The sequence below is a fragment of the Ochotona princeps genome, chromosome 10 (assembly GCF_030435755.1).
Source record: "Ochotona princeps isolate mOchPri1 chromosome 10, mOchPri1.hap1, whole genome shotgun sequence".
In the NCBI taxonomy this organism is placed as follows: domain Eukaryota; kingdom Metazoa; phylum Chordata; class Mammalia; order Lagomorpha; family Ochotonidae; genus Ochotona; species Ochotona princeps.
Genome location: NC_080841.1, coordinates 73,520,144 through 73,539,349, shown reverse-complemented (window position 1 = coordinate 73,539,349; position 19,206 = coordinate 73,520,144). Strand labels below are relative to the sequence as shown.

At 48.9% G+C, this 19,206-nt stretch overlaps 1 protein-coding gene across 13 annotated transcripts in view; it reads right to left on the bottom strand.

The window, feature by feature from the left end:
- Window positions 1-19,206, bottom strand: part of PARD3 (par-3 family cell polarity regulator) — a 475,858-nt gene that overhangs the window by 184,520 nt on the left and 272,132 nt on the right. For all 13 annotated transcript variants that reach the window (XM_058669631.1, XM_058669628.1, XM_058669633.1 and 10 more), the window contains 3 exons: window positions 18,409-18,579; window positions 9,186-9,336; window positions 4,258-4,447 (listed from right to left, as the gene is read on the bottom strand). In XM_058669631.1, coding sequence (XP_058525614.1) covers window positions 4,258-4,447; window positions 9,186-9,336; window positions 18,409-18,579 — 512 coding nt within the window. The remainder of the gene's footprint in view (window positions 1-4,257; window positions 4,448-9,185; window positions 9,337-18,408; window positions 18,580-19,206) is intronic.

Sequence of the window (19,206 nt, the reverse complement as noted above, 5' to 3'; positions counted from 1 at the left end):
AGTGTGACTAAGTGAGGCAACATTTGATGGGGTGACAACACCATGGTGACTTAAGCTCGGGCGACAAGAAGCATATGGACGCTGGCTTATGACAGGGTCTGTTCTGCATAGCTCTCCAGGCAAGTGGCGGGAGACGGCAGCACACAATCACTCCTGGCTGTAGAAATCTGTGAGAGCTGTGCCAAGCAGGGCACTGTGCACACTGTGATGATGGCTTCCTCCATATTGGGCACATAATGTGGATGCACAGAGCAGCCCTGGTTGGCAGGTGCTGAACCGTATCAGCCTTACCCACCTGATAGGCAGGAAGTCTCCTTGGACCATACCGCAGCCCGTGGTGATTGGCCGTGGCCAGCAGAAAACTCACCGTGCACATGGGCGAGAGGACAGAGCCTGAGCTCAGATACGCATCCCCAAAATGCCACAGCCATCAACATGGATGGTGGCTGGTTCCAGGCTGTAAAGCCAGGAGTAATGAAAAGGAGGGTTCTAAGGCAAGAGTCCGAACTGTTGTCAGCACAGGGTGTCTTAACAGCCCAAAGAAAAGAGGACAAATGCCTCACCCATCACCCCAGGCTAACGGGACAAGACATTGACATATTGTGGAAGACCCTGAAAACCCTAGACCATGGAGTACAGTGAATCACCACTCTGGAGAGCAGCTCCAATGATCACTGCAATACCAATTGCAAAGATGAAAACCCACAGCCCCTTAAAAACTCCTGGAGAAGCCTATCCTCCCCTCCACTGGAGGACAGAGTAGTGAGGGAGGAGAGGCCTTGGCTCTTCCCGCAAAATTGTGTTTCAAGGTTATGTACATGCAGGGTCAACATGTCACAGTGCTTCCTTCCTTAATTTCTAGCCCCTGAGCATCATGCTTGCCTCCTCTCAGACCTGGCTGAGGTATACAACAAAGATGCGAGAGCTGCCCAGAGCAAAGGGATCTGTGCTTCCTATTTACATCCAATACAATGATGCATCTTAATAAACCTTCAGTTTGCTCTCTGTGTGACTAAGAGTAGTGACATTTGATGGGGTGACAACACCATGGCGACTTAAGCTCCCGTGGCCAATGGACGAAGTTCCCTCTTGCTCATGGTCAAGACTTTTAAAAAAGGAAGAGAAAGAAAGTCGGTGCAAGGCCTGGCACAGCAGCCTAGAAGCTAAAGTCCTCGTCTTACATCCGCTGGGATCCCATACGAGAGCTGGTTCTAATCCCGACTGCCCCACTTCCTATCTAGCTCCCTGCTTGTGGCCTGGGAAAGCAGTGGGGGATGGCCCAAAGTCTTGGAACCCTGTACCCTCATGGGAGATCAGGAAGAAGCTCCTGGCTCCTGGCTTTGGATCGGCTCAGCTCCGGCCTTTGAGGCCACTTGGGGAGTAAACCAGATCTTCCTCTCTGTCTCGCTTCCTCTCTGTATATCTGACTTTCTAATAAAAAGTAATAAATAAATCCTAAAAGTTGGTGCAATGAATGTGACCTAAAAATCTATATTTGGCATATTTTTCACAATTAATTTTGTGGCATCTGAGATTATGCTACCTCTAAGGTTGGAACTTGCTGGTACAGATTCCCTCATCCTAAGTAGAACTATTAAGGCTTTCTATGTCTATTAGAGGGTCGAGAAAAGCTATTCTATTAGCTAACGGAAGATAAGTTTAGCCATCTGACACACTTACCCTCCTACCACTGCTCAGGGAACTGGAATTATACACCACTGAAGATGTCAAATGAGCTTATGAATTAGCTAAGTCTTAAAATAAGAAAATATTCCTAAATCATGACATAATTGATTCTTCTCTACCAATAAACCCATTAAACTAGCTTCAGACACAATAAACAGCACATGGCACACAAGGATATTTAACAAGTTAGACTGTGGGGTCAAGAGCCACACTTTAAAGAATGTAACCACATCCTGCCCAACCCCCAGTGTTATTAACATTCCAGTTATTAATCCTGCCTTATTGCTCTTTTGTTTCCATAACATTTTCATGGCGGATTAGGGAGATCCCATCCAAGCGCATGGCGTCCACACCAGGCTATGACTTGGAACAGCTGCCGTTCCCTGTCTGCATAACCCTCCACTTGTCAGCTTGTCCCACAGTGACATCACAGGGGTCCCCTCCATTCTGGCAGGCTCCTTCAGAGACATGAGCCACCCAGACACACCACTAGATTCTGCATTTTTACCAATGCAGTTTTTACGAGGTGCCAATCAGAGCTGCCACCATGGCTACTTCCAGCCACTTCCCTCACCCTGGAAGGCTCTAAGGCTCTTAACCATAAGTCCCCATTTTGCCAGTGGCTGTGGCCCTAGCACACAGAGAGCAGCCACAACATCTGTAAATTTAAGATTTATCCTGCATACACTTGATAGCACCCCCTAGATGCGTAGCCAAGCAGCTTGCTGCATAACAGCTTCCTATCTCCTGGGCACAAGGGTCGCAGCTCTTGACTCAGTGTTTGCAACAAAAAGAGAGAGCGAGAGAGAATCAAAAACCCAGAGGTGAACTTTCCAAGGGCCTGACCATCTGGTGAGCTCACTGAGAATAGCCAGTGTAGACTAAACCTGGCCAACTCTGTGTTCAGAGGAGTGGATTAGGGGCTCACTTGCTTAAGACTGTCACTACGTTACAAACACAAAATAAATGCTGCCGTGCCCCACCCTCCCCAATAACAGACATCTGCTCCCTCATAAGGAATGCTAAGGAATGTTAAGTGAGGTCACTAGAAGAGCCAGAAGCAGAAAGGAGTAGTAGTGATGAAATAATACATACACCTGCCAGAGAAGGCACAAAAGAAAACAGCGGAAGGGCAGCAAGGAATCCTAGCGAAACCCCACGCACAGTGCATCAATAGAGGGTCACCACCCCCCACTAGTTGAACTAATGTGTAAAATGATGAAGCACGTTCATCAGACACACACTGGCTCAAGGAGATCCAATGCGTCTTCTACGTTGACGGACACAGAAGGCAAGGGACAAACATTGTGGTGCAGCCAGTTTAGCTGCATCTGCAACGCTGGCATCCCATGTGGACACTGGTTCAAATCCTGGATGTTCCACTTCTGATCCAGCTCCCTTCTAGTGTGTATGGGAAAGAGCAGAAGAGGGACCAAGTACCCAGGCTCCTGAACTCACATGGAACACCTGGCAGAAGATTCTGGCTCCGAGCTTCAGCCTGGTACAGCCTGGACCAGTGGTGGGAAGCTCTCTCTTTCACTTTCTCTTTCTCTCTCTCTTTCTCTAACTTTGCCTTTCAAATAAATAAAGCCAGCATCCCACACTGCCATGTCAGGAGCAAGCATAGAACATTTTTTTTAAAGATTTATTTATTTTTATTACAAAGTCAGATATACAGAGAGGAAGAAAGAGAGGAGATCTTCTGTCCATTGATTCACTCCCCAAGTGACCGCAATGACCGGTGCTGCTCCAATCCGAAGCCAGGAGCCAGGAACTCCCTCCAGGTCTCCCATGTGTGTGCAGGGTCCCAAAGCTTTGGGCCATCCTCGACTGCTTTCCCAGGCCACAAGCAGGGAGCTGGATGGGAAATGGAGCCGCCAGGATTAGAACCAGCGCCCATATGGGATCCCACGGCATTCAAAGCGAGGACTTTATTCACTAGGCCACTGTGCCAGACCCACATAGAACATTTTGTTTTCCTTTTTTTTCTAATAATAGATTGAATTTTTGATGATGTTTACATAGCTGAGAAGGATGCACGCCTATGTAAATCACCAATTAGAATAGGAAAGGTCAAGGAATAGGGGAAAGTGGATGAGACACCTGCTTCCAATCTTCCTTTCTATTCTTCCTGTTTAGCACAAAACATTTTCATCGCCATGGTAAGAGCATGCATGCCAAGAGAGTACATGAAAGTGTCCACTCCCATGGTCATAAACAAGCAGCTCTGAGTTCTGCCTGAGGCCACTGAACTGTTACTAACCTGATGAGTGTGTCTATTTGAACTAGGGACATTTTTTTTTTCATTCTCACTAATTCACAGTAAATCGAGCAAATGAATACAGTATTTGGGCAGTGAAAGATCTGTGTTGATGTTTTGGCAAAATTCCCAAATAGGACACGGGAAAAGATGAGAGAACCTGAGCAGGGTACAGGGTTGGGGTTCAATCTTGAGGATAGCATGACAAGCAAGGGGTACACAGGAGCATGGCTGGGTCCATAATCAACATTGGCTAGGTCAGCACCACTCACGCTGCACCAAAGTATCACAACCCAGGACGCACGGCTCACCAGTCGGCCGAATCGCTGATGTTGGCTTGGGCCCATGGGGCCACTTCTGTAGTGGCGAAGCCCACATCGTCATGGGAGCTGGACGAGGACTGGTCGGAGAGGTGTGGTGGGAGCACGGGGAGCCTGTCATCTTCAATGAGTACGCTGTCATCGTGGGGCATGTTCACGGTGGGGGAGAGCTGGTATTTACCTGCCCAGGGGAAGAACACACAGAGGATCCAGATGTTGGCTACTTTACCAACAACCTGAACCTTCACATACCTGGACCACCTGGCACAACGCATCAGAATTGAAACCACAAAATATAATTATTTTGGGGACCACCAAGGGAGCATAGCACAGTAAACTTCTGCTTGTGGCACTGACTTCCCATAAGCATACCAGTTCAAGTCTGGGTTATTCCGCTTCCAATCCTGCTCCCTGCTAACGCACCTGGAAAAGCAATGGAGAATGGCCCAAATGCTTGGGCTCCTGGCATTAAACCAGCCCAGCTCAGACTGTTGTGTTAATCTGGACAGCAAACTAGTGATTGGAAGATTCTCTCTCTCTATCTCTGCCTTTCAAGTGAACAGCATTAAAAATTTTTTTTGAATTTATTTTTTTCCAAAGGCAGATATACAGAGGAAGAGAGACAGAGAGGATCTTCCATCTGCTGATTCACTCCCCAAGTGGCCACAGTGGCCAGAGCTGAGCCGATCTGAAGCCAGGAGCCCAGAGCCTCTTCTGGGTCTCCCACGCGGGTACAGGGTCCCAAGCTTTGGGCCATTCTCAACTACTTTCCCAGGCCACAAGCAGGGAACTGGATGGGAAGTGGGGCTGCTGGGACACAAACCGGCACAAGTATGGGATCCCAGGACATGCTAGGTGAGGACTTTAGCCACTAGGCTACTGTGCTGCCCTCAAATGAACAGCATTAAAAACAATAATAATAAAATAAATAAATAAAAAGCTCTTTTAATTGATTGGTTCTATATTTAAATGGCAGAGTTTCCTTTCTTTGTTCAGCTGTCACCATGTGCCCACCAGACTGCCTGGGCTGCACTAAAGCCATGAGTCTAGAACCGGTGGCAGCGATTGATGTCCTCAAGCCATCACCTCTGCTTCCCAGGCACATGTTAGTGGGAAGCCACAGTCAGGAGCTAGGCAGGAGCTGGACGTCTGGGACATTCAGATGGTTCTCCTGAGTGCTGTCTCGGCCACCATACTTGGTAGCTTTATTCTGCAAGAGCGATTCCTCCACAGTCATGAGTCTCTCACTACCTGCGATGCCGGTTACACAGGCCAGGACAGTCCATGGAGCACCTTCCCTGGTTTTACATATCCGAGAGGCACATCTGCACCCCAGCTGCTCATGCGAGATAATGCCAGAGATCGCAAGTTGTGTCAGCGCTTTGGAAAGCCTCACCAGCGACTGCAAGGGAGGGGTGCGTCTGAAAGCCCTTCATCCACACGTTCACCAGGCAACCAGGTGCAGGAGTTATAACCTCTGCCTGCCAGGAAGGCAACAAACAGGTAAGACAGGGTGTGGCGACCTGGCTCTCTCCCTGGTGCTCGTCATTGCCTGGGAGCAGGAGCAGCTAGAACCTTCACAAATGTGAACATCAGAGTGGGGCTCAGTAACCAATGTGATGAAGGGACACAAGCTGACTTCCCATGACAATCCTGCACTAACTGCATGACAGACACGAGAGTCCACAGCATTGAGACAGGAATCCGCCAAGAGTCAAGGTCTGGGCAGAACCGTGACAGCTCCGAGTTCTCAGGCCATGGCCTGGGAGCCTATAGCTTCTGACTCTTCAAGGTAGGACCCCACTGTCTTGACAAGGAGAGACGAGTTACAAATGTCTGCATCAGTAAGTGTCCTGGTAAAAAATATCTGTTCAGGTTCCCAGATTAGCAATAGGATGCCTTTACATTTCAGTCACGTTTGCAGGCCTGACTCCTTCGAGGGTCCAACTATTGTCATCTCTTCCCCGAAGGTCAAATACAGTTCTGCTCCCTCCCTTCCCATATCCTGCACCAGCCTTCCCCTCAGCAAGGAAGCACCAACAGAGCTTTAGTCCTCAAGGTTGCTGGGAAGAGTCTAGGCTCAGAGCACACATGCAGCCAGGGAAAGAAGGGCCTGCTGGCCTGGCTCCCCCCAAGTCCGACAGTGCCCACTCCTTCCCTGTGCACCTGATGGAGAATGCACAAAACTCAAGCCCAACTTCCACACCCACCAACCCAGTCAGCTCTACAGATGCCCCTGACATTTCAGACTACTGCCTCATGTTTCTGGACAACAGAACTGAGAGAAGTTTACTGCTGCCCAAAATAAACATATAAAATTCCCATATAACTTTCTGCATAATACAGATTTTCCTCTAACTTTAGGAAGATGCCTGTTATGCATGAGCTGTATTTGTGGCATACTTGCCAAGAAACTGGTGTTGTGATCTGGTTCCAGGAAACATACCTAAGTAAGGAATGACTACATGGCTTGCCTATGTATTCTAACTGAGCCCCACACATGTGCAGTATCTTTAAAGTGCCTGTGACACTGAGCACAGCATAAATTCAAAGTCTCTAACAGTGACGAGCAGGCTTCAGGGTGTCTTTGTCTACAGAAAACATTCTCCCAGGTGTGGGGGAATGAAGCCGGGAGATACAAGGATTGCCTCTTGAATATGTTTTCACTGGGGAATTGACACAGAATCAACCCCAGGCTTGACACCAGCAACCAAAGGAATTGAGACCAGCTGGACCACCCACGTGACTCAGCCTAACACATAAGGCAACACTGCATTTCTCTACAACAAGTCCCTTGCCACACATGCACGGATACATGACCTACTGAGATCAATTCCGGATGACTACCATGGATCCCAGTGTGGCTTTCATTCTACAGAAAGAAAGTCTGGGAAAACCAGGAAGCTTCTTAGATGCTTTACAAAGGCAGCCTGTTGGTGAGGAATTTTCTTCATTTATAATAGCTCTTGTTGCAATTAAGATAGCATGGCGACCAGAAAATACAAGGGAGGCGGCCAAGGTAATGTCCCCCATCACACTCTTTCTGATGGGTGGCCAACAAGGCCCAAAGGACAAAATTCAGTCTAAATGGATGACACTGGGTGAACTCTGGCTATGGGTCATGATTGCAGCTGACACCCCAACTAAAAGCCATGGGGATGGATCAGGTCTGAGTAATGTCGAACTCAGAACAGAGAAAGGCCATGTCCATTATGGATTCAGGAGCTCAGGTGCCGTACATCTACCTTCAGGGCCCTACTTTTCTGGGCTGGAGTAGCAGATGGCTAAGGCTGCTTGCAAAGGCTGAGCCCTCTGACTTTACATCACAGCAGCCATGAGTCCTGGAGGAGACTGACGTCTTTTAACACATAGAAACACACGCACTGCTGCTAATCCGCAAGGATGAAGGGTCAGGAACTGTCACCGTGGCAACTCAGCATCCCCCAGAGATGGCTGCTTTCAGAAACTACAAACGGCAAAAACAAGAAGCCAAACTCTGTTCTTGGCCAACAGTACCATGCTCTCTATGGAGTAAGCAAGATAGTGTCGTGATAACAGCTGATATGCTTCCCACTGCAGAGCTAGCTCCCTCTGGGGCGACTTTTTCCTGAATGCTCTCTCCTGGGATGCGTTCCCACAGAAACGGCTCATGAGGCCTCGACACCTCCTCAGGCCCAGAGTCCTAGGCAGAGGGAACACTATGCGAAAATTCTCTTTGTATCTTGCCAGAGAGCCAGCTGAGATTTCAACCAGAGGTTCTAGGGTGTCACAGCAGATCAGGAAGGGATTACCACCACCCAGAGGGAATCTGCCCCTACAGAGACAACCACGAACCTAGGCACCTGCCCAGAAAAAAAAAAATGACCCATTGCCGCTACCGGCTCAGATGACCAGAAACTCAACACTGTACTAACATTGGATGCTCCCTTGCAAGCGAGCATCATCTACAAAAGATGTCCAACTTTCAACATCAGCTAGTGTCACCAACACCGAGAGGATCAGGAGACAAACAGGGAAACCTGTCTTGTTCCCAACTAGAAAGTTCCTGACAGGAAGACTTGGGCTTGTATTTTTTTTTTTAAGTCATTCTTGGATCCACTAGACAGGAAGATACGCATCTTGCCCACAACAGGATTTCCAGATCCCCTCAGAAGGAGACACTGTCTTGCTCCCATGACGCTCCATGCTGAAGTCTGGACTCACGGAGAGGTGCAGCTTGGGGGTTCACTTCAGACTGGAGCCTTGGAAAATCCACGCCTAAAAACATCAGTGCTATTCTCATCAGAACAGCTTCTCTGATCTTCAGCACGGAAACTCTCAAGCTAACCCCGAGTCGAGCAACATGGTAAACCCTACCACTCTGGCGCCAAAGCAGGTCTTCATTAACCAGCCTGGAAAGTGGGAGCAGAGCTGAGGTACACAGTTCCCTGCCTCCACCAGGAGACACACCGGGGACCATTCGGAGGGGCTGGTAGGGATCACAGGGGCCAGTAGAGTCCGATCCAGGGCCTGGAAGTCTTGAGGCCTTCACATGAAGGCCTTGGGACAGGAAAACAAAGATGAAAGGAAAGCAGCAGCCTAACAGGCACAAAGCAAATGAGTGTGACACATTCATGAACATGCGTGTTCTGCTCCACCAAGCACCAGATGAATGATTCCAACAGGTAACTCCCAATCCCTTCTTGTCATTAAACCACCAGAAACACAGCTGTACCTGTGAGCCTAACCAGTCACAAAGCTCCCAAAGCCTGCATGCACTTAACCCATCAATGGATGGAGGGGCTCTCCCCACACACGCCTGATTGAGATAGAACACTCTGTTCATGTTCCTTTGGAAAAGGCACTCCCCTCTGTGTTTGTTTCATGTGAATAACCTCTTCGCAAGGCTCAGAGAAGGTGAGGTAGCGGGGCTGACTCACCCACGATCCGAGCAAGACCCGGGTTCCTCGTGGGCGATTCGTCCAGGTCCTCAATGCCACTGTACAGTGAGTGGGAAATTCGTCGTTCACTGTCATCTAGCGCCGTTTCGATGGGCAACTCTGGTCCAGCAGGGCTCCCGGGTGACTTGAGCTACATAGAAGGGGGAAGGCGAGAGAAAATCAGGGCTGGCAGACTGCTGGTATCAAGGGGTAACAGAAACAACCAGCTGGAAATCTGTGCCCAACTGGCAACCAAACAAACTAGGAGTTTCATCCCACACCAAGATAACCTGCAATGGCTCTGTATACTCCACACAGCAGCCTCCAACAGAGCCCTCTCCGAAAAAAATGCATCTTAAAGGCTTTCTAACCAAAAATCCAGGGAAGGCACTGGGATGTAGCAAGCTAAGCATCCGCTTGTGGTGCTGACATTCCTTATGGGCTGCTTTGTTTCTGACCTGCTCCCTGCTAAGAGCCTGCAAAAGCAGCCAAAGATGGCCCAAGTACTTAGGCCCTGCCCCCATGTGGGAGATTTGTAAGAAGCTCTGGTCTCCTAGCTTCAGTCCAGTCCAGCTCTGGTTATTGCAGCTCTATGGGGAGCAAACCAGCAGATGAAAGATCTCTCATTGTGTTTCTCCTTCTCTCTTGGTAACTCTCATTTTCATATAAAGGAATCTTTTCTTGTTGCTCTTCTGTCCTTGTGACCACTAGATCTGCAGCAGCCAATGGGAGCTCAAGGTTCTCTCCAGAGAGCCACAATGGATGCAGTCTAGTAAGAGGCTCACTCCACTGGGACAGCAGCAGAAGTGCAGCTCGGCAGTCTGCTTAGAGACATGAAGAGAATTCACAAACCCTTATACATGAGGTCTACAGACTGTAGACCTCCCTGCTCAGCGAGGTGCTGTCAACACACCCTATCCCAATTTCTTCTGCGAGACACCAAGGAGAAGCGTGATGCCTTGTCACTGTCCAAGACAGTGTGTAACCAACCATGTCCATTAGCAATGCACATGGCAACACAGAAGCAGGGGCCCCAAGTCCTCAAACAGCACACAGGGCACAGGGGTCTTTCTGTGACTGGAAACCATGCTGCACCTGCTAACCACAGCTGTGTCTTACAAGCCATCCTGTCCATGGAGTATAAAATACATGCTGGGATGGCCCTGAGAACAGTCCACTTCAGGGAAGCCACCGCCCTCACTGCAAGGGCTCCACGGGGTACCACATGGCTTTGACCTGCTCAGAGATGCCCTGGTGGCAGACAGGGCCCTGGGAGGGCAGGAGCTGGCAGGGCACAGAGCACGGCAGGGCGCGAGGTGAAGCCTGAAGAAATGGTTATTTCTGTTCGGAGCAATCATACAAATGAGCGAGTTAATGAAGTTCTGCAGGCAGACTTATGGCTCCCAGTTTGATAAGCACTGGGAGCCGCGAGGCACAGAGGGTCAACACAATTACAACTGGAGGCGCGTGGCACTGCGGGAGGGCGATAAACTCCAGCGCCTGTGAATGAGGCTCAATAAGGTTTACTCTGCGAAATGAGGATTTATCGGATTGGCTATTTTTTTTTAATTGCAATCTACAACTGACAGCTTTACTGAAAAGGAAATTAAATATTCAGGGTCTCTGACATAAAACAGAAAAGGATACTTCTGTTGTTCTTTTAAAGAACTGGGTACCTAACTTTTAGGATGCCCCAGCAGGGCCAAACCAAAGTTCAAAAATACTGAGAATAAGTACCTAACGCATAGGGAAGACTTTCATTTGTTAAATGAAGGAACACATTCTTGGTAGAGAACTGTTTACAAGCAATTCCTGTTGGTGACATAATAATTCATTTTATCTGAAGGCCATCTAATACCAAGATTACTTTAAAATATAATTCATTGACTTATGCAATTCTGCCATTTTCCAATGAATAAATTTCCTTCATGAGAAAAGTCTCGACATACCAACAGACCATTCTAAAAATTTTTTTACCATGTTAAAATAAAAATCCTCTTTAGAACACAGTGCTAACAGAGCTCTCTGCAGAGACAATGAGTCCTCCTCAGAAAAATCCCGGGGTGCCAAAGTGATCCTGGGAACTGCTTTTGTCTTTCCCCACTCCCAAGTCCAGAACCACAGTGCATTTGCATCTGAAAAGGCAGACTTAAAATGAAGACATTAATAGTCAAAGACATAAATATTTAATAGAAGATACAATGCCCTTTAATTTCTTTTTTTTTTAAAGGTTTTGTTTTATATCTTCTGATGGTTTTTTACCATTTACCTTTTGAGGGGGAAAAAAAAGAATCAGTGGGTGAGAGAGAGAGAGAGAGAGAGAGAGAGAGAGAAAGTAAGACAGTGTCCCAGACAGACAGAGGCAGCAGAGCCAGGGCTCCTACTGGCAGGCTCCTTACAAGAAAATCAGAACATAACTCAGCATCCATGAAAGAACCCAAGGATCACAAAGGCAATTTTCTTCTTGCTGTCAGCCTGATGTGTGTGTCACTAGAGCTTTCTGCAGGCCTCACTTGATTCTAGAGGCAGTGACTGCAGGGTCCTTCAAATTACCAAAACATCAATTAGCTGGAAAAGACCGCCCCTAGTTACCCCAGTATTAACGCAGGTAGTGCAGACTTTGGCCCAAGCTACTGACAAAAGTCTATCACTGGACAAAAGGAGGTCTCCCAATTTGACTCTTTATTCAAGCATTTACTTTACTCTTAGGTCATTTTTTCCCAGAAAATAATATAAGCAAAGGGAGAAACAAAGATGCTCATGAATTAGTATCTCCTTATTTACAATGGCATACAAAATGCAAACAATCTCAGTACCTGAAGAGTGTGAAACTACAGAATTCCTTTACAGAGGACATTTAAGTGATCCTGTCATGCATCTAGAGTAAAAAAATAACCAAAAATTTTAATAACAAATTTGATATCATCCAATGAGCAGGCTAAAATTACAAATTTGAAGGAATCTTAGGGAAAGTTAAAATATTGACTTTTCTTTTTCTTTAAGCTTATCCTGGGGCCAGGAAGGTGGCTTAATAGGTTAGGTGGCCTGTGACACAGGCATCCAGTATGGGCTCTGGTTCGAATCACTGCTGCTCCAGTGCCCTGATAACGGCCTAGGAAAGTAGCAGAAGATGCTCCAAGTACAGCAAGCCCCTGCAATCAGGTGGGAGACCTAGAAAAAGCTCATATCTCAGAGCTTTGACCTGGCCTAATCAGCCTGTAAGGCCATTTGGAGAGTATGCCAGCAGGTGGAAGGTTCTTTCTTGGTCTTTTCCTCCCTCCTTATGGCTTTTTTGGGGAAGGAAAAGCTTCCCGCCTCCCAATGTCACTGAGTGTACCAGGAGTGGCACGGTGTGTTCCATCAGGAATGTCCCCCAAGTACCTCCATCTAGATACTCAGGAGCAGCTGGGGCCAGCAACCGCCTGCATCCTATCTGACATCCTACCTTCACAGCATGTCTGTCCCATCCCCAACACCAGGCACAGGGCAGACAAGGCTGAACAAAGCCATGGCCCAGCTCACTGCTAAGACACGAGGATGACTGAGGGGTCAGGGGCACATGGTGCACAGGTGTGCAGGTTATTGGACATGAAAGGTCTTTAGGGCTCACATTCAGTTCTGTATCACTTCAGGACTCACTCCCTGAGTCACTGTCTCACACACACACACACACACACACACACACATGCACACACACACACATTCAAGGAGTTCCAAGACCTGTGTGTTCAGCCCTCAGAACTCTGGGCTCAAGAGAAAAAAAAGCCTTCCCACCCCAGCAGATCCACAGGGCTAGGACGCCCCATCTTTCACCCATTAAGCAAATGATTTGACCAGTGTGCTTTTGTTGCTTAATGCACTGAATGAGTGCCCTGAAAGCTACCTGAGGCCCCTGGCCTATTCTAAGGCAGCTTTCTAACTTTAAGAGGATTAAGCCAGAGAAAGCATTCACTTTCAGGCAGTCCCAGGGGACTCAATCCCTCCACAGGAGGTCTGAGACAAAAGCTCACCTGAGAATGCTCTCCTGCGGTGTTGAAACCAGCTTCAAAGGAAGGAGGAGCTGTGTTACATCTAAGCCATCCCATTAATTCCCCCCAAAGGCTTAACACCATCTCCAGCAAAGGCCACGGTGGATGCTGAGACAATCTTCAGTGAACAAGAGGAAGCCTTCTTGGTAGACAAATAAAGCAGGGATGGAGTTTGGCCAAGCAGTTAAGATGCCAGTTCAAAAGTTCGCATCTTCCTACGCGCTTTCTGATCCCCCTTCCTACTGACAGACATCCAGGGAGGCACAGCAGGTGAAGGCTCAGGTATTTGTGTCGCTGCCACCCATGGGGGAGACTGAGGCAATCCCAGCTCCTGACTGGGGTCTGGCCTAGCCCTGGCTGTTGTGGGCATGGAGCAAGTGAACCAGAAAATGGAAGTTTCTTTCAAGGGGTCCAGGGAACAACCTGCTGTGAATTGTTTTTAAATACAGTGAAGCACAGCACCAGCTCTATGCAAGATGGCAGGCCAGAAAAATCTGGAAACTCTGCCCAGCTGTCCCCATATCTAAGGGCTTTCCATTCAAACAGGAGCACTAACACTCTGTTTCTTAATTGACCAGGTCCTGAAGGGCTGCTGCCCTCACCTCTCAGGGCACATGGATTCTAGATCCTGAGGACAGACAAGAACATGGCAGTCTCAGAACATCTGATCCAAAGAGCATCAGTGACACACCTGACAGGGGAATGAAGCGGAAAGGCTCCTCACACACAGAGGCACTGGGAGAGTAAGGGGGCACAGATGCCATGCCAGGCTGGCCTCATGGCCAAGGGCACAGAGAGAGGGCCTGCTAGTACTTCACCAGGGGGATAAAACAGGAAGCTTGCTTAGGGACACGGAGCCCCCCAGCCTGCGTCATTCTATCCACTTGTCCATCAAGGCACCCTTTCCTGGATCTATCTCCTCCGTCGAGGACCTGGGGTGTGGGACGTGCTCTACTAATACTCACCCACTCCTTTTTCCATTTAGGCTTGTGTTCACTTGCTCATCTTTTAAATAAATGGCATCACTTATGCGCCACATGCACAGATGTACTTAGAACACTTCTCTAATAACGGTTCTGATTCAAGTCCTAAATGCTCCACTTCTGACCCAGCTCTCTGCTAATGCACCTAGGAAAGCAGCAGAGAATGGACCAAGTGTTTGGGAACTTGTACCTATGTAGGAGACATGAACAAAGCTCCTAGTTTCAGCTTAGTACAGCCGCTACCACTGTGGCCATCTGGGGAGTGGATCCGAGCATGGAATAGATTCTCTCCTCTCTCTAACTGCCTTACAAAAAAATAAATCTTGAAACAAAACATGTTTTTCTATAAAGAAGGCATGGACCTGCAATAAAAATCAGATCTCACTTTCCCTACTTCACCACAACCAACTTGTTGTGCAGACAAAGCGATGAAGAGAAGCCTCAGGGACCAGCAGCCAGGCCCTGCTAAGCTGCTGGGGGAGGGAACCAACGGGGGTGTGAGGAGGGAGAGGGGTTGCGTGGCATAGAGAGGACTGTCCCACGGAAGTGACTGAAGGACAGGTGAAGACTGAGCCAGGAGTACTGCTGCCCATAGCCAAGGGAGTGAATGGTGGGCTTCTGCAAGTGGTATCTGGGCTACAGGCCTGCAGGGACCTGGAGCCCTTGCTTTGCTCTGAGCAGGATGTAAGACTGTGCTCTACCTCGTCTATACTGCAGGCGGCTGGGGATGGAAAGGGACAGGGCTTGCCATGCAGCATGCCCATGCTCTGCCCCTTTCTCACATCCACTCTGTGTAAACGCAACGTCACCAGTTGATGCACACAACTGCTCACGGAATTAGGCATGCACATGTTACAGGACAGGTGCATGGGCTGGTTGCTATCTCCCGCTGGGTTTGGGCGATATTGCAGATGAGGGAGGCATAGAGCCCCTAGGGGCAGGCGTTCACAAACTGGGTGGCAAGCGGAGTAAGAATCATTTTACTTTTGCTGCAACACAACACACTGAAATCCACACATACTTTTTTTCCTAATAGGTACTCCCCCCAGGAAATTTGTGAAGACTCCTGCAACCAGGGTCAATCGATGGCTAGGGATTGAACTCGGCCCGGGGAACAGGTGCAGTGGAGAAAGCCACATCCCAGGAGAGCCTTGAGATGCCCTGAAAAGGGAAGAATTGTGAGCGGCTCATGGCACCTGGGTGGAAAGGCAACTGGGCGAGAACCAGCTTCCAGGAGCATCCAGGATGCAGTAGGGGGAAAATGAGCACAGCATGGGTCTTGCAGACAGGAGAGAAGAACTGGCCACTAATGCGAAAGGAAACAGGAGGGGAAGGAAATCAGTGGTGGAACACAAAAGATCTTTGTCAACTCACAGCTTCCTAAGTCTGCCAAGCCCTTGATCAAAATGAGAGCACATAGCACAGGTACCGTGGTTAAACCATCACCCAGGACACCTACTCTGCTTCTGATCCAGCACCCTGCTAAGGCACACACATACGGAGGCAACAGAGGACAGCCATGGGCCCCTTGCACTTGCAGGGAAGACCGAGATGGCGATTTTCAGTTCCTTGTTTCACCCTAGGCCAGCCATCAATATTAGAAAGTGTGATAAAAAACACATCTTTCTCTCTCATGCTGCCTCTCAGTGCATCATCTGCCTTTCACAGAAAATAGAAACGAGGAAAAATTTTAAATAAAGTGAAGAATCTGCAGAACGGGGCTTTGGTATTGGCAAACAGAATCACATGGTCAACCAATGCCCAAGAGGGTGCAGAGAACAGTGCGTGACTGTGGCCCAAGGTCCCCCTCATGCAGCAGGACGCCCCGTGTTGATAGCAACATCCGCTGTAACGCAATTTACACCCACTCTCCTCAAGTCCCAGAAGGAGCCTTTTCCAAAAGCAATATAAACAGTAAGAACAACGGCAGCAGAAACACGTCCCACGCCTTGCGGGAACCTGAAATGAGCTCGTCTGTCTTCACAAGATTGTTGGGTTCAATCCTGTCAGGGCAAGCAGTTTCTCACTGCGGCACAGGGAAGGTATGGCATTCACGCTGAAGGCTCTGGATACACTTGCACAATCAGCTCACTCTGTCCTGAGAAATCGCAATAAGCAGCACCGTATGCAAACGACACCAGGAGGAATACAGAATATTAAAGGCTACTGCTGTCGACGGCAGCTATTCCCGCACCAAAGCCATTTCCACTCGTGTGAGCTCATGGGCAGAGCTGACCCGAGTTGTTCTAGGGGCCCCAACTGCTAGTGTGTTACTGGGCAAAGAGGAGTAACATCAGACCTTTGGGCAAAATATTGTAAGGCCAGCACTGTTTTTGCTTGCTTACTGTTTAGGGGCCAGCAGGGAACGATGAGAAGATGGAAGCTGAATGCTGATTCCCCAGTTCATTTTGGGCAGTGTCAGAAGCTGGTCCTAGGGCTAGGGTTCCTGCCATCCACGTCAGAGCCCCCAAGGCAGTTCTGGTCTCTTGTCTTCAGTCTGGCCCAATCTGTTATTATTGCCATTTGGGGAGCAAAGCAGGAGCTAGAAACTTCTCTCTCACTCTCTCCTTCCAAAACATAAATCTTTTGTAAAAAAAAAAAAAAAAGAAACAATCAAAATTAGGGCTTGGTGCAGCAGCCTAGTGGCTAACGTCCTTGCCTTGCACACACTGGGTCCCATATGGGCGCCGGTTCTAATCCCAGTGGCCTGCTTCCCATCCAGTTGCCTGCTTGTGGTCTGGAGAAGAACCTCAGAAGAGGACACATTGCCACGTGGCAGCGCCCCAGCCACGCAGCCAGTGGCTGACGCCATCACCGGATACACAGTAGATGCACCACACACCACTGTCAAAGGAAGACCGCCACGGAAGCTGTGAGATGATTCAGGCAGCCCACAGTGAGGGAAAATCGCGCTCTATAAAGTCACTCTGAAGGATTATAGCTACCTTATTTATATTAATTCCTAGAAAGGAATGTTCTCTCACACTTCCTTTCCCATTACGATACTCTTGTTGCAGGTTACTTGTTCTCCGGTTGCTATGGAAATTGATTAGTTCCGTACAATGAGGTCCTTCTACCTCTGGCAAAAAAAGCAACACTAAAATCAATGGGTAGTATCTTTTCAGACTGGCTAACTCTATCCTGTTAACAGGCTGCAATCAAAAGTGTGTGTGTGAGAGTGTGAGACAGAAGAGAGATTGTTTTACAGGTAAGTCATACCTGAAAAGCTTGGTTTACATTTTTATTAAACAGGTTTTAGAGCGAGTAAAACAACTCTACATACAACATTCAATCACAACAACTTTCTGGCAACTTGACTGCTGTACACGCTAAAGACAAAGCTAGACTTTCGTATGTTGATGAGGTCACTTCTGACTGTTCCTTGGTCCATCCGTGGAACATGGCTCACCACAGATTGATGTGACCTTTCCCAGATTCTAACAGTAGTCACAAAATCAATGCCTACTCTATTTTAATTTGGAAATATTCCGCTAGGAAAGGACTGCAGGGTGGGGCAGGGTGGCTGGGAACGGAGACTGGGGGGCAGACACTATGTAGCACTGCTTGGGATGCCCACATCGTCCATCATGGAGCCTGGGATCCAGTCCCAGCTGCACTTCTGATCCAGCTTTCCACTGTTGTGACACTAGGAGTCAGCAGGTGGTAGCCTGTGGTTGAGTCTGCCACCCACGTTAGTACACCTGGATCGAGTTCTAGGCTCCTAACTTCAACTTGGTCCAGGCTTATCTGCACAAGTCCTTTGGGAGGTGAGCAGAAGAACAGAAGATCCTTCTCCTCCTCTCTATGTATATATGTGTGTCTGTTTCTTTCAAAGTACAAACCTCAGGGTCATAAGGGCCCCAGTTCTCATGACTCCCCTTTCAATCCAGCTCCCTGTTTATGTGCCAGGGAAAGCAGCGGGAGATGGCCCAAGGCCTTGGGCTCCTCCATCCACATGGGAGAGTGGTAAGAAGCCCCTGGTTTCAGAAGGACACAGCTCTGGCCATTGCCACCACTTGGGGAGTGAGCAATGGATGAAGATCTCTCCCTCCCTCCACTACTCAAGCTTTCAAGTATTTTTTTTTTAAAGTACTCATTTGTACAAACAGAGCAAATGCATGGTGCTTCCAGCTCCCTCCTTACTCCCTCTCCTGGAAGTGGACACCCCATGGCAGGGAATCAGAGGTCCTCCCTAGAGGATGCAGCACTCACCTCGCCACACTTGCTGACACGTCTGGCCACGATGAGCTGGATCATGCCTCGCTTGTTGCCCTCGGTGGACATGGACCTCCTGAGTGCATCCATGGCATCCTGGTTTGTCCTGCCCAACAGGGACTCCCCGTTCACGGCGATCAGCTGGTCATTCACCCGGAGCCGCCCGTCCTGGGAGGAGAACACGGTGAAGTCGGGGAATGGGGGGACAGGGTGTGGCTCAGATCCCTGTGGTGGGAACACAAGAAGGTCTCCAAAGCCGCAGTGGCCAGGGGCCTGCTTGAATCATATTCATGCTGTCAAATCAAGTCACTGTCATCATCTATGGCTCAAAAGGGCATCCCAGTGCAGAGTGCACACAGGGCTCCCTTGCTTCCAGAGACTCACATGAGGATATTCACAGCCCCTGACAGGGCAAGCCCACAGCTGCAGCACAGAAACACCAGGGAGACACAAACACACACGCTCACAAGCCAGGGACTGGGAGGCAAGCTCTCCCTGGAGGCCAGCTGTCCCAAAGGACCCAGGCCGGGTCTCTGTATTGAAGGCCTTCCCCCCCTCCCTAATGTCACAGGGGCTCTCAGGCTCTGGGAGAGGAGGAATGAAGAGTGGGGCTGGGGGCCTCTGACCAGCAGTCCAGCCCCAGGGATCAACACGGGTAAGAGAGGAGCTGACAATGCAGTTGTGACGTCAATAGTAAGCAGGAGAGTCAAAGATAAGGACCTCACTCAGGGTATCTGAAAGATACAACTACGTCCACTGCAACAGACTACTTGTCTCCTGATCTGAACCTGCAGT